Source organism: Bombus huntii, chromosome 4, assembly GCF_024542735.1.
Source record: "Bombus huntii isolate Logan2020A chromosome 4, iyBomHunt1.1, whole genome shotgun sequence".
NCBI classification, from domain to species: Eukaryota; Metazoa; Arthropoda; class Insecta; order Hymenoptera; family Apidae; genus Bombus; species Bombus huntii.
The window spans coordinates 7,784,880-7,799,844 of NC_066241.1; the positions used below are offsets into that span (position 1 = coordinate 7,784,880).

A 14,965-nucleotide genomic window follows, 5' to 3' on the forward strand; every position below is an offset into this window, starting at 1 on the left:
TTTTCTCTCCGTTTTTGATCTTGAATCCTAATAGGATTTATGTGCATGATTTTCAATATCAATGAATTCTTCCTGTAGAGATATATGTACATTTAAGTTATTTTATTATATTTATAGGAAGTATAACAATAGAAATATTAGATTTTCGAGATTTTTATACAACTAAATTATTGTAAATAAATATTTCATATCAGATTTTAGTTACTATTTATTTATATAATTTATATTCATTAATTGATGATTACTAATTACTATGTTTTGAGCCATTTAATAAGTATGTTACAGTAATTAATCACAAAATAATCAGTAAGTAAAGTCACATAATTAAATTCGCTTCATAAATAAATAAACAGAACTATGTAAGTAAATAGAAAATAAATAGAATTATGTAATATTATATTTTCACTGAAAGATATTAAATAGTATTGTTAAAGAAAAATAATAGATTTCGAAATAGTAAGTATAGGTACAGGACAAGATTAAACGGCTGTCGGTTGTTAAGGAGACTATTTTAATTGTAAAATCATTTATATTTAACCATTGACTAAAATATAATATAGATCTGACATTATGTGGGACTTGTTCCACGTTCTAAAATACCGATCTCGGAAAAGATTAGAGAGCTGTTTACGCCCTCTACGATATGCCACGGCGAATATAGGAGTTACATTACCGACGAGTAATTGAATCGATTCTGGTACGACTACGGTATACCGTGTCATGTGTTCTACAATATCGACCATTCAGAGGTTTTATTACGCCCTCTAGAATATAGAAATGATGATTAGGGGCAAAAATCAAAGGATCTCGTCGAGTGTAGTAATTATTCCGTTTAAACAAGATTAAAGAAATTTCCAATCATCGAATTCATTTTGTTTGAACGTGAACTGCTATTATATGAACGAGAAATCGTAAGTAGTAAAGAGAATTCTCTTGGCAAATTCTTATTATATGAATTTCAATTATATGGTTCAAATAAATACAAATACGCGACAGGTTCAACCAAACGGAATTCCATAAAGTGTCGCATATTCAATTCAAACATGGAAGCTGATGCAATTAGAAGTAAATACAAAATATTGCGGTCATCGATGAAGGACAGAATAGACGTGATAATGAAATATTTCTTCATGTCCAGCGGTCTAAAGGTTTGTGTATACGATTATGAAATCGTAAATTATCAGCGTAGAAGAAATAAAGATTCATACGTATGTATATTACGCGTCTAAAATGTACGTCTATATAGATTGAATTAACGATTTCTTGTATTACGCGATTTTGGCAGCTTGCATTAACATTTCAATTTTAACTTTTCGTTCCTTTATGAAGGGAAGGGCAATCAGTTTAAAAGAGGAAATTAAGATTTTGATAAGTCTTTTTTGTTTTATTATTCTGTAATATAAGATACATTGTCCGACAAACGGTTATACAGACGTACAATATCCAGCAATTCGTTTTTTTCATGTATTTTACAGTGACGACGAATGCACTTCCATAGTGTCCAATTTCTTAACTATTTACAAAGTATTAATTGATTCTTATATTTGTTACATGACACCAATTCAAACGATAGGTTCATGGTACTTCTCGGTTCTCCTGTTGTTTGTCACGTTCTATTTCTCTTTTTTCGCACACGCTCTTTCCTCTCATATCTTTTTACATGTATACTTTTCAAAAAATCGAAGAAACATCGTTACAAACAGTCTCATCGGAAAGCTGAAACACAAAAGTGATGTAGAAGTAAAGAACGAATACATTTCTCATTTGTTAATGAACAAAATAGATTATTACGAATGCATAAACTTTGAGAATCACAAACGAATGCATAAACTTGAGAAGAACAATAGTACAAAGAAAACGTAGCTGCTCTTTTACTTTGACTTTCGTTAATTTGAGATGTAAAATTTGCTAATCAAATAAACTTGTCGCAAATTTGTTATTCGAGAATGCGCACATACACATACACGCGTATCATACGTAACACACATCACCAATTCTGCCACGGCGAGACAGAAAATAAAGAAAATTTTTCCATTTAATCTTCGCCAATAAAAATTATGACACGCAAGTTTCACTATACAAAGATTTACATTCCAGGTGGGAACAGATAATACAAAACTGCTACGAAGTGCACGTAACTATTTCTTCGGATCATGATTATCGTGTACGAGAAATCTCCAATGATATTTCCTATCGTGTTTGTCGTTCTCTTAATTTCTCGGGTGTAGCGTATAGCGATTCACGCTTAGAAACGTGCAACTCTTATTTGGACAAAGTCGATCGAGAGTGAAAATAGAAATTCTAATGTTTCAATAGTACTCTTCTAACATTAAACGTTAACTGTCGGTATTAATATCGTACAACGTTTAATATTATATACAAGGTAATATAGAAAAGTTCAGCCACGTCGCTCGATTCTTAGGGGTCTCTATTAGCGACATGTTCGTTCATTCCAATTACCATTTTTCCTGACATTTTCATATTAATTAAATGATATTTTCGAAGATCGAGTTTCGCTCGTAGAAACGTGTAGCTGCGTTCGAATTACAATTACGTTGCAATTTTGTATAGGATTCGCTAGTACGGAAGGACGGCAGAAGCAAATCCCGCCGATTCGACAAACGCGAACATTGAATCAGCCATTTCCATTCTTTTTCTACTTTTCAATGTTCTTCCTATCGCTAATGGTTTAGTTAATTCCTCGTTTGAGCAATCGACGAACGTGTACTTTGGTATTACGTGTTCCTTTTGAAAATTCTAGTTCGCAGAAAATATGCAAATTAGTTATAATCCTATACGACACACGTTATCGTTATCGAAGAAACGAAATGAATATTTTTCGTCCTTTATTATTTTGATTTCACTGGTTTTTACAGAAACTTTCGTTCATTTGTATAGAGATACAAAGCAATTTGCAAGTACCATTCTAGGAGATTCAAGAGCCCTTTTGTATAAACTCGTTTGTTATTAATTGAGAATATGTTGCGGTGTAATTGACTTTATACTCATTGACAGTATTATTCGTTAAATATGACCATCAATGGAATTCAATGGCACAGATGAATGTTTTCGAAAACTTTGAATTCGAATGTTTAATAAATTATCAATGCAGATTATTATGTCGTTTTAAGTGCACGTAACAAAAGTATCAAATACGTGAAATTGATTGACAAAGCATCAAATCTCTGTCATTTCTTTCTTTCTTTTTTCTTGGAGAAACTGCGGTTTATTAATCAGAAATCCGTTGAACATGTTCTTTTTTTTTCTCTCGCAAACTGTCGTACTAAAGTTTCGTGGTGGTCGACGAGTACTTTGAGTCGAGTCATATTTCCCTGAGGAATGAGGAGAGAAACCAGAACGCAAGGGCGTGAAATCAGGAGACACATAAGAGGAAAATCTTATAAAATAAGAAAAGTCGAATTGGAGATTTCTCTAATGGGAATTCACATTGAAGCTGAAGATAGCGTCACATGAAGCAAATTGCTTCTCTTTGTAAGCTATTACCTTGTAAACTTCATAATTGAATTTTTATGTTAGTTCTCAGAAATAAGGTAAAGAAACGAAGAAACAAAATAAGATCTCTTTCTTTTTAACGTTTCGATGAGCAGAAAGAAACAACGGCAATAAAACTTAAGAAAGGAATTTTTTAATGAAATTGCTATCTTCGTGGAATATTTGTTGTATAATTTTAATACAAAGTATGAAACTGTATATGTAAATCTTTGATTCATAGAACTGAAAGTTCGTGGTATACTTTGTGAAACGTGCTTCCTTACGTTCTGGTATCAAATTTTATATAATTTACGAATGGGTACAACTGGTCTGTAAATTCTTCCTTGGTACATCTTCTTAACTTTCGCTTCGAGTATTACGCGCATTTTATTTCTTCTCTATCAAACCAACTGTAATTATGTACGATTTCACCGATGGCAATATTTATCGTTCAAGAAATTGTTATTCCATCAAAACATTCTACTATAATATAACAAAAGGAAAAGAACTCGTTGATGTAATTTTTAATTCCATCTAACTTTCTGCAGGACTACTTTTTTTTTTTATTATATTTAGTATTAGATGAAATTATCGGTACGTTCAATAATATGTATATCCAAAGGTCATACAAATCGAAGAAAAGTTACAAGTGGTTTGCCGCAACAAATTGTCCAAGCGTCAGCTTGGAGAAACGCGTGTGGCCCTTCAAAATGAATGGAACGAGTGCGAGGAAGTTTGCTCGGTCAGCCAGGTTGGATCGATGGCTGGATGGTCCGGTGCAAACACCAAAGCAAACTTTGTCTTGGCTACCGTCCACGATTCTCTATCGAATCACCAACAAAGTGATAACGATAACTCTAGGCAACTGCTCAAGATAATATCGATTGTCATTAGACAACGTTACGAAACTCGCTTGTCTATTTGTTGCGCAACCAGAACGTGCGATTCGGAATTCGTAGTTTCAACGTTATTGTTCGTCGATCGTTCCAGTTTCCCCTCTCTTTTTTTCAGCGTAAAAACTTTTAACTTTTAACGTTCTTACATCTTATGATATGTTACAAGAAACAGAAAAACACTCGTGTAGGTTGCTACTGCACGCGGTTCATTCGTCGCTGGTACAGAGCAGACTATGCGTTAGTTTGGTTGCGGTTCGATCTTTTGCAGGCCAGATTATTCAGTTCTTTCGTCGAGTAGAGTATTTCGTTATATACAAGTTTTTATAACGTAGCTATGTTGTGTTTTGTTTAATATTTAAATAAAATATCTGAATAAAACATACGAGATTCAGAGGCTTGAACGTGCATACGACACATGCATATGTGAATAGTTATTTGTTATGAATAATTCATAATCTTGGAAACAATTCTAGCGATCGATCATCCCGATAGCTTCCATTTTTTGATATTAACTAAACGAGTTTAATTAACAAATGTAAATTATGCTTATCTGATGTGGCGTAACTATGACGTGCAACAGTACAAAGAACTGTTTTCTTACGCAGAAGAGAGCAACCTGTAAGTGCTTTATATTTTTTTAAAGTCTGCTCGATACTTGACGAGAGTAATATTTTACAGCTAATTTACAGCTATACATTACGCACTCCATAATCTCATACTCTATCACGAATATACCGATATTAAACAGTGTGAATAGTTTTATATGCGATACTCTTAAAAATTAGTGCCTAATCGCAACAGTATTTTAGTTATTGTTCTTGAGCACAGAATTCAAATATGATTTTCGTTCGATTGATTTCTGCGTCTAGTCAATGGCCGCACGATGGTACATTAAAAACAATTGGCGTTTATCTTTCAAAGTATTACCTGGTTTTGTAAAATCATCGCATAAATAATCGTTCGAAATATTAAAAGATATAGAATAGTTCCAGTAAAAGTCGACAATAAAATAGATATGTACAAAAGTTAAACTTACATTGAAACATTGTTCGGTTCTTTTAGAAAAATGTGTTTGTCATAAAATATACTTACAGATATATGTATATATATATATAACGATTTACTTATTTTTATATCAATTTTCCTGGGTAATACTTACTTATTTTGGCAGTGTCGTTATGAAAGAATTGTTAGCGTATGAATAATTGATCAATGATGGTGCAATACATGTATAAAAGAGTGACGTATGAATGAAAGTTTCATTATGCACTACACGACTAGACGCATCAATCCATTCAGTTACATTATGGACAAGAATGTGTTTATTTTATGAGCGTTTAAATGCAGAAATATAAAAACTGTTACGAATTTCTATCTAAATAGGTGTGTAGAAATATTAAGTCGATCTCATAATAAGTTAGAATGTCATTTCCAAGTCATAAATAAATCATAGAAATTATCAGGACTGCTGAATAAGAGACGCGAGAAACTGTATTTCTGATCCCATGTTGCTTTCTTATTAGACCAAAGAACCAAAATATATTTACAAGTATGTATCTGTTGGTGTTGCATGTATATGTACAATCTTATATTATTCGATATATGTATTTGCAAAATAATCCTCTCTTTTCCGTTTATTCTTATATTCGATAGCTGTTTAGACGAAAACACGGATTTCACATTCTACTAATATGGGATGAATGTTCATTAAGAGTAAACCAGAATTAACGTAGGAACGTCTGCAGGAAGTTTAGGAATTTCCTAGAACATTTAGGAAACACTTCGTATATCCCGAGGATATCTTACTTAGAACTCGCATAATGTAATTGCTGGTCTTATTAAACTTGATATATACAAGCATATGTATTATATATCTCGTCGAATTGGACCAATCTCATTTACGTTACCATTATTTCGCTCGCTTTGTTTATCGAATCGAGTAAAATGTTTTTCAACATTTAACATATTTTTACGGAAAGAAAGTTTGCTAATTCGTTAAACTTCTCTCGCAAGTACATATTTATTTGCGACATTGGTTTTCATCCAATACTAATTTTTATAATTGACAGCGTTCGAAATTACACGTATTATACGTATTTATTCTAGAGGAAAAAAAGTGCGAAATAAATCACAGGAAAATAACGTTAATTCGTTCGTTTGTCTTAAACTGAGAATCTCTTTCGTCTCGTTAATATTGGAAACGACATTCCAACCGTTTTTCGAACATCGTCGCGTACTTTCTTTGAAATTGCCGCATCTGTCGTGTGCGACGAAGATTTAAAACACCTCATTTATGTCGTACTTCGTACGCATAAATATTCGTTTGCACCGAATAACATTAAATCCCGGCAACTCTACGCGAAGACAGTCCATCGATCGCTAACGATATATCTATTTCTTCGAACGAATAACTGGAAACGTTTTTCAACCAAAGGATCTTCCTACGTGCGAAGCATCAGTTCCTGTTACGAAAACGTTAATTTATGAAAAGAAAGAGAAAAAATATATAGAGGATAACGAGTTACTATTTTCGAAATAAATCAACCTCGAAACCGGTATCGACGGTCGTATCGATGAAAGCGTTTCATCCAATTTCCCCGTCAATCGTCGAAGCGCACACTATGTCACTGTGATTGAATGATTACCTCTCTATTTATAATATATACGATGTATTAAGGGTACCTATCAATCTCGAACAACGTCGTGTTCCACGAGAGCGTTCTCGAGAACGAACCTATCTAAACAGGTCGTCCTTTGCTTCGTTATTTCTATGCAACATACTTTTCTGACTACGAGAAGACAAAGTTTTACATTTCGGTGTTTTCTTCAACCTCTTCGTCGACCTTCGGCAACATGTAGACACCAGGAATCGGCGGAACGTGATCCTCGAGTTTCAAAATTGGCTTGCAGTCTCTAGTGACGTCTACCTGATTGAAAGAATCCTTTAGGATATTAATTTCGTTCTCATGGGTGAACAAGTTGGTTGGCGGTTCTGTTCCACATATATCGTTGTCATCGGTGCCGTTCCTGTGGCACAAGTTGCCAGACGGAAATTGTCACGAGGTTAACGTGAGAGGATCGCTCGATAGTTCGTCCACACTCGGGCTGGCTTTCACTGGTTCTTGTTTCTCCGACTGATGGCTAAGCCTGTGAACGATTTCATCGTGCAGGATGTTGAAGCACATCGCAGTCAGCGCCATTCCAGACATTATGTAGAAAGAACAGAACCAAATGGTTACATTCCTCGACTCGTAAAGGCTTTGGCGGGGATAGGAACCGGGAACCATATCACCGAACCCGATCGTGCTCAGGCTCATGAAGCAGAAGTAACTCGCATCTACAGTTAAACACGAAACACCAACTTTAGTTATATAATACCGAGCTACGTATATCGATATTAGATCGTACGCTTGTAGGATGTAATTCAATTAGGTGAACAATTTTTACAACATAATTTTCAATTAAATGTACGATCGTATCTGAACAAATTGGTTCATTTCGATGATTATTTTCGGTACGAAGAACTTTTCATCGAATTAAAAGTAGCCGTGTAATTCATTATACAGGGTGGTTGGTAACTGGTGGTACGAGCGGAAAAGGGGTGATTCTACGTGAAAAAAGAAGTCGAAAATATAGAATAAACATTTTTCGTTTGAGGCTTTGTTTTCGAGAAAATCGACTTTGAATTTTCGCTCGGTACGCGTGCGGTACGTTATAACGCATCTCACTGTAGATCGTTGTCTCGATGGAAAAATTAAAAAAAAGAAATTAAAAAAAATTTTTATTCTATATTTTCGACTTCTTTTTTCGCGTAGAATCACCCCCTTTCCGCTCGTACCACCAGTTACCAACCACCCTGTATGTACATATAAATTACACGTTGCTGGTATAAAATTATACATTACTGGTATACATATAGATGATGGGACTTTAAAAGTGCGGTTAAAGCATAAATCTTTTAAGAGAAATCTCTTTTTCACGTACCCACAAAGGACCAGCCGTCTAACTTGTGCAGAGTAAAAGCTCCTGCCACAATGTAGCAGAGCATTGCACCCAGACAAATGCTGATTGGTGCGAGTATAGTAACGTTGGGTCTGTCACCAGAGCCAAGACTCGACACTTCGTCCTTCGGGCTGGTCTTAATTTCCACTGTGCTCGTAAACGTTGACGCGTTCGCACGAACGTAAAAGGGTTCCTGCAACTGCAATTGCTGCTGCTGCTGCGCCAGTTCCTCTTGCTGCCGTTTCTTTCTCATTCGCCTTTCTTTCTCCTGCATTCACGCCAATTTCAAAGCAATTTTTAAGATTGACAAAAGGCAGACACTTTTCTATTTACTTCGGCAATATCTCTGTGAAACGTTGACCCTGTATCGCTTTACGAAAATCTACCGCGATACTTTTCTCGCCTTTCTCCCCTCGAGATATAAAAGAATTCGACTCGAGAAACGATTACGATTTACGCACTCACCTCCATTCTTCGTTCATCGTAGCAACAATAGCCACAATTCGAACAAAGGCAGCAACAAAGAGCACGAGTGAAAACACCTCTGGCGCATCTGGATAAAAGGCCTCCGGCACTTGATAAGTAAACCAAGGTCAAAGGGATACCCAGACTAGCGTAGCCCGTGGTCGCGATTTTACCCCACGTGGATTTTGGAGCTATGCTGCCGCAACCTGCAACAACATCGTTAGCCGTTTCAATGGAAATCCTCGTTCGTTTTAATCTGAAAGAATCGAATCGATTAATCCTTTCTATTAATATAGAAAGCATAACAAACAGAATGAAATCTAAGGGTTAGGAAAAGAGATACATATAACATACAATTATCCACCGTTACATCATTTTCACGTCCTTTGGTCTACTTAAAAACGATACTCGCTCTTTTCAGGATAGAACCTCATGAAAGTTCAATAATTTGATATCGCCAGCCGTTTCTACCGACAATTAATCGTAATATCAGGTAACAGAGGTCACGAAATGGGTGTTTAAATTTACATAGAGAGCGAAATATTCGCGAGCGAATGTCGGTTAATATCTCGTAAGCTGGTCGAAAAAAATATAGTGGTCGGTGAAAATGAAGAGCCGGAGGGAAAAAGGCTAGACATTTTCCGATAGGTGAGGAACGAAGTTGGAAAAAGCGGAGGCGCGAATCGATCGGGCTGACGCCGCTTAAGATAATGGATCGCCTATTGGAATTGCTGTGGACCGTGCATGATAGCGGCTTCGAGTGCATCGTCGATGGAACTGTAGTCGTAGAAACCTCGCGAAACTACGCGAAAGCCTATTCGTCACTGTCGTTTCGCCTTATCATTCACGATGGTGTGACCCTTTTCGTACCTGTTATCTGTTACCATTTGTTAGAGACCACGCCAGATTGTCAGCTCCAGTTTTATTGGTCTAGTGGCAATAGTATGGACTCGGGGCATTCGGTTGGTGGAACGAATCTGTCCATCGTTCATATTGGATATGTTTCTTAGATTCGAGATATCGATCGGACGTTGGAACTTATCGTTTGGCTAATCACAGTGTTGTCGTTGATTTAGGTATTTACTTTGGAACGATCAAGATATCCAACGTAAAATCCCAGATTATCACAGAATATTTAGAGATAAAACGAAGAACGTGCGGAATATACGAGACGTATTTTTAATTTCATTTTCGTAGCGATAAAAATTCAATTTTTGTAATCATATGGAGGTACTAATATATAAAGGTATTAATACGAAAGTACAAGTTGTACGAAACTTGATGTACTTGGATCTAATTAATTAATATAAATATCTTTACTAGCTACTGTATGTGATGTATAAATAGAGATCTTCGAGTAATCGGAACGCGAATTAAAAAAATAAAAAAGAAACAATGCGAAGGTTTAATATCCAAGTTTATATCTGGCCGACGAATTCTATCGTCAGTTCTTCTCTGTTTTGAAGTTTCTTTGCAGTAGCGGAGCGAGTTACGTGCTCGCTATTCAAATCGCGAAAATGTAGGAAAAGGAGGGCCATCTTTTATTAAAATATTCGATATTGCGTCTGTGCGGGAACCGGTAACGCAGTGGGATCGTTCGGAAAAGATATTGAAAACAATCTGTGACGTTCAATAGTACGAAGACAATGGAAATTTTAGGCATCTTGAGAAATTTCTTTATGCGAATCGACGTACGATGTTGGTCGTGGGAATTCCGATACAATTTTTACGTTATTTTTACGCGTCGAAACGCTTTAATTATTCTTCCTTGCCGCGTATGTTAATGCCGTAATTATTGTTAGATTGAAAGGGTTCGCGTGTTAATCAGAGGTGTTGAAGAAACTTAATGTTCGTCGAGCGACGCATATTCATATCCGATTTTCTTAATGCGAGCTGAATACATATGAGATGCTATGCATATTTATGCAGATTTTCTGATTAAAGTCACGCAACAGACTTCGCAAGTGTGTTAGTAGAAAAACTTGGCGTAAGTTTTGAAAGTTATCGATTCGCCAGCAGATAAATGCATATCGCAAACAAATACTTTTCTTTTTAAATAATCACACCCTATTGGAACTAATAAATATATATACATATATAAATTAAAATTAATTTAAGAATATTTGATATACACAAATAAATGAACATAGTTGGTAATAAAATGCCAAGTCCACGTTGTACGATACTAAGATCGGTTATGGTAAAAGAAGTTAAATGTTAATGAGACAGGTTCGTTTCTGTTTGATACGATACGAAGCGGGACTCGAGAAATTCGCGTGAATATGTTCAAGTTCGATAAGCTGTTTGGTCCGTTTAAATTCAAGTCCAAGTTCAAGAAACTTGTTTACGATGACTTGGTTATGTCTGACAATTAGTTAGACTCTCACCTATTTCGAAGTAACAAAGATTTCTCAGATAATAAACCATAAATAGATTTTTTATAATATTGTTGAAAAAGTAAAATTGTTGAAAAGCGTTTTATTTATGCAACGGTATCCTAACTCAATAAGAGTTTTCGGTTTTATAGTAATTCTTTTAATATCTAATGTCATTGCATCTTATAAATCTGTGTCATCGTTATCGATCCTTTTTAACAGAGGGAATAAAACAAAGTTTTAAGATTTTTTTGTGTAAAACTTGTGCATCGAATAAATCAGCTTTGACAAGCATCTTGATCCTTTATAAATGCGAAGGTGTTAGAAGAAAATACTCCGATTGGATGCCACTATGCTGCAGGATCTCGTAAAGCACAGAAAGTTCAAGACATTCTACTTAGCTAACAATAAGTCGAACGTTTGCTTTCAGTTTTAAGTACAAATGCCGTAATTATCGAGAAAGTGTTAGTTTCTCGAACTTTCAGCAACTTTGCTTCAATCTTCGATTATCGAAAATGAATCGCGCGTTTTCAAATGAAAATAGCAAGTGATTTTTTATCGTCATGCCAGTTTTATATTAACAGACAAATATAAATTGGGAGAACGAGTCATATAATTTTTTAACTAACAACGTTAAAATTATATTGTTAACGAGAGATAATTAACGCGTATCCGTGTACAAGATATATCTTTAAATACAATGTGCAGACTGTAAATGACGCTACGCAAGAGTTGTGAATTAATACGCAAGTTTTATTCCATATTTGCAAATTAACGATCAACGATATTTAGTCGACAGTAACAACGTATGATGAGAAATCAATTAAACGTTCTTACGCCAAGTTGCGTGCTACGTATCGATAATCAAACTCCGGAAACGTTGTGGAAAACAGGATGACACGATGTTGCGAAGTAAAGTTCGCAACAACTACTGCTCCTGACGTTGTGCTGCATCTCTGTAATGCGCGCTAAATAGATCTGCAAGTTTCGCCACCTTTCGTAAATGTTACGCCAACCGAAAGTTTTCATCCGTTAATGACTCCTTCGAAGAACTCGAAAGCATCGTCGTAAATCGTGATACGATAGTAATGATGGCTGCCTGAATGTTTCGTTTCGACACGAGTTCAAGAGAGCATGAACGTTTTAATTGAACTTCAAGTGGAACGTTTCGAAATGCAACGTCGAGTGAAATAGCTGCTATTTAGTCGCTAGATGTGTCCTCGTTTTAACATGTGTGAATACTTCAGCATTTATGCCATATTAATTTACGGCTGTAATCAAAATATTATTAATGTATTTTAAAAGAGCTGCAGAAGCATTTAGCTTTCGTTACACACATGTATTTATTATACGTTCGATTTAATCATTTGGAACGTGTATCTCTTAATAACTTAATACGAAAGTAGGGCAAAATAAGTGTCACGCATAAATGGACAAACGAAATTTTTATTTTAAAATTGTTTCCACAAATTCTTGCTCGTTCTGTCTTTCTTAGTTTCTTTCCACAGGATAGTTGATTTCGTACTTATCATTTTACGGTTGTGTATCATCAGCGAATTTAGAGTGGATTCTCATAATTGCTCGTAATAGGATCTATTAGGTTAATTGGCCGCTAACGCTATAATTGCGAATTACGTTATTAATATGATCGATCTTTATCTCCATTGAAATTACGATACGCTGTGTTTTAGTACGCTAGTCTATATGGTATTACCACGCTAGCTTTCCGATTACTTGTTTAAGTTTCAATAAAAAAGTTTCTTACTATTTGCTCATAATGACTACTAAAATTTTAATCTACAAATTGTTTCGTCCTACGAAAAGTTGCACCATATTTATTCCTCGAAATAACAGAAACAATAACAGAAACGTTTTACTTCGTGCGATGAATCTCCGGTATTTCTACTGAAATCGTATTAAAATCGCATCAGCGTCGTCATGTAAAGATCTTCTGTTTGTGCTACTGGGAAAAATACTCTGAATTACCAGGTGACGAGACAGGCTATAAGGTGCATGAGTGAACGCCATCGTCGGCTAAATAAATATAGCATAAATTGCCTGTAAAAAAAAGTACCTTCGAGGTCTTTAAACTTTAATCTTCGTCGTAGTTTGCTTTGGAGTTCGTAGGGTAATATCTCGTGTTATTAATTGCCACCTTCAGTTCGCCAATAAATTAACGTCGGTTTCTCTCTTTTTCTTATTTCAAAAGTATCATCCGTGAATAGGTGGGATTGCGTGAAATTCTCTCTTCACGGGATTCTCGCTATCTAACAACGTCGACTGTTTATCTGGTTAGAAACGCAAGTCTATGGACGATTGTTCCTTTACTTTCGAAAGGCTGTTATTCTTCCATAGCTGTCAAAGTATTTTTCTCGCCAGAATCCCGGCAAACGAGGAAACAACTTTTCATTCGTCGCTTTTCAACGACAGCATATTACATCCAGCAACGTATAAAAGGGAAAAGTGGAATATAGAGAGGGAGGATAAACCTGGACGATGTAACGAGATGACGGTATCACGATAAAAAAGGTAACAGACACGGAGCACGCGAAGCGGAACGGAACGAGAAACGGAAGAGAGACTCCGGGGATTATTTATTTTGCACGATGACCGCAATCCGCGGCTGCATTTTCCGCGAGATGGCCGACCAAACTGTCTGGAAAACGAACAGAAATTACATCGGTAAGGAATAATAAATGTTGGCTACACGCCATTGATTAGGCTTCTGACTAATTTACGTCTGTACGATCAGCAGCGAAAGCATAATAATTCGCTTGTCTCGCTTACTCGCTTACGATACTATCGACGTATCGTCTTTAACTTGTATACGCGACGTGCTTTGGCAAAAAGGTGTCGTGCTTTGTACAAATTTTCACCCTTCCAGGTTTTTTTATGGCCTTTTTTATAGTCTTTTTTTTATAGTTCATGGAATGCTCCGTGCAACGAAACCTTCATCTCCCAGCATAATTATTGACTTCGCAACACGCAATCAAAACGATGTGATATCAGAGAATAGACAATCATTTGTTACATTGATAAAAATTCATCTCTAATTGGTTTCTAAATAAAATTGCAAATGCGCGATTGTAATTAACAACAGTCTTCGCTGTTAACGGAGATTGAGAATAATCTTGGAAGAAAAAGTTGAATGCTAAGATTGCTACAAAGCAAAGCGGCGACCTAATGCGTCAATTAGAAGAGAAAATCTTCCAACTCAGCCCTTTTCTTTTTTACAAGTTTCATAACTGGAGCAAAGGAGAATAAATTAGGATTAGAGGAAGCTATGTGTGGAACCGTGTTACCGCGGAAAGTGGAAATGCCGTTCGGAGAATGGATAGCAGTCATTTCGTGTTTTACGCAGAAGAGATTACGCTAGGGAGGAAAAGTTTCGCATGGAGAATAATGCTTTAATTGATGGAGTCTAATTCTAGGCGGCACGGACTGTTACAGGGTTTAAATGAGTTGAATAGGTCTGTGGGGAAAGTAGATTGCGTGCGAGGAAACATAAGAGTTTGTTATTAAACGCATCTTCCGCAGAACAATCGATCCTGGCATTATGATCGATTTGTAGTAACATTAGGTGAATGTTATCAAACTGAGCAAATTAACGAGGAATTGTTAACTGGAAATAACACTTGCTATCTTATTATTATCATCGTATCATAAATCGTAGCTACCTACTTTTTAAATAACATGGCAATAATACATTTTGCTATATATTGTACCAGTACTAGT

General features: G+C 35.7%; 1 protein-coding gene across 5 annotated transcripts in view; it reads right to left on the minus strand.

Moving 5' to 3' along the window:
- Positions 1 to 7,245: 7,245 nt before the first annotated feature.
- LOC126865184 (TWiK family of potassium channels protein 7-like) overlaps positions 7,246 to 14,965 on the minus strand; it is a 364,862-nt gene continuing 357,142 nt past the window's right edge. For all 5 annotated transcript variants that reach the window (XM_050617398.1, XM_050617395.1, XM_050617394.1 and 2 more), the window contains 3 exons: positions 8,856 to 9,061; positions 8,373 to 8,658; positions 7,246 to 7,725 (listed from right to left, as the gene is read on the minus strand). In XM_050617398.1, the coding sequence (XP_050473355.1) occupies positions 7,445 to 7,725; positions 8,373 to 8,658; positions 8,856 to 9,061 (773 nt within the window). In that variant the 3' untranslated portion in view covers positions 7,246 to 7,444. The remainder of the gene's footprint in view (positions 7,726 to 8,372; positions 8,659 to 8,855; positions 9,062 to 14,965) is intronic.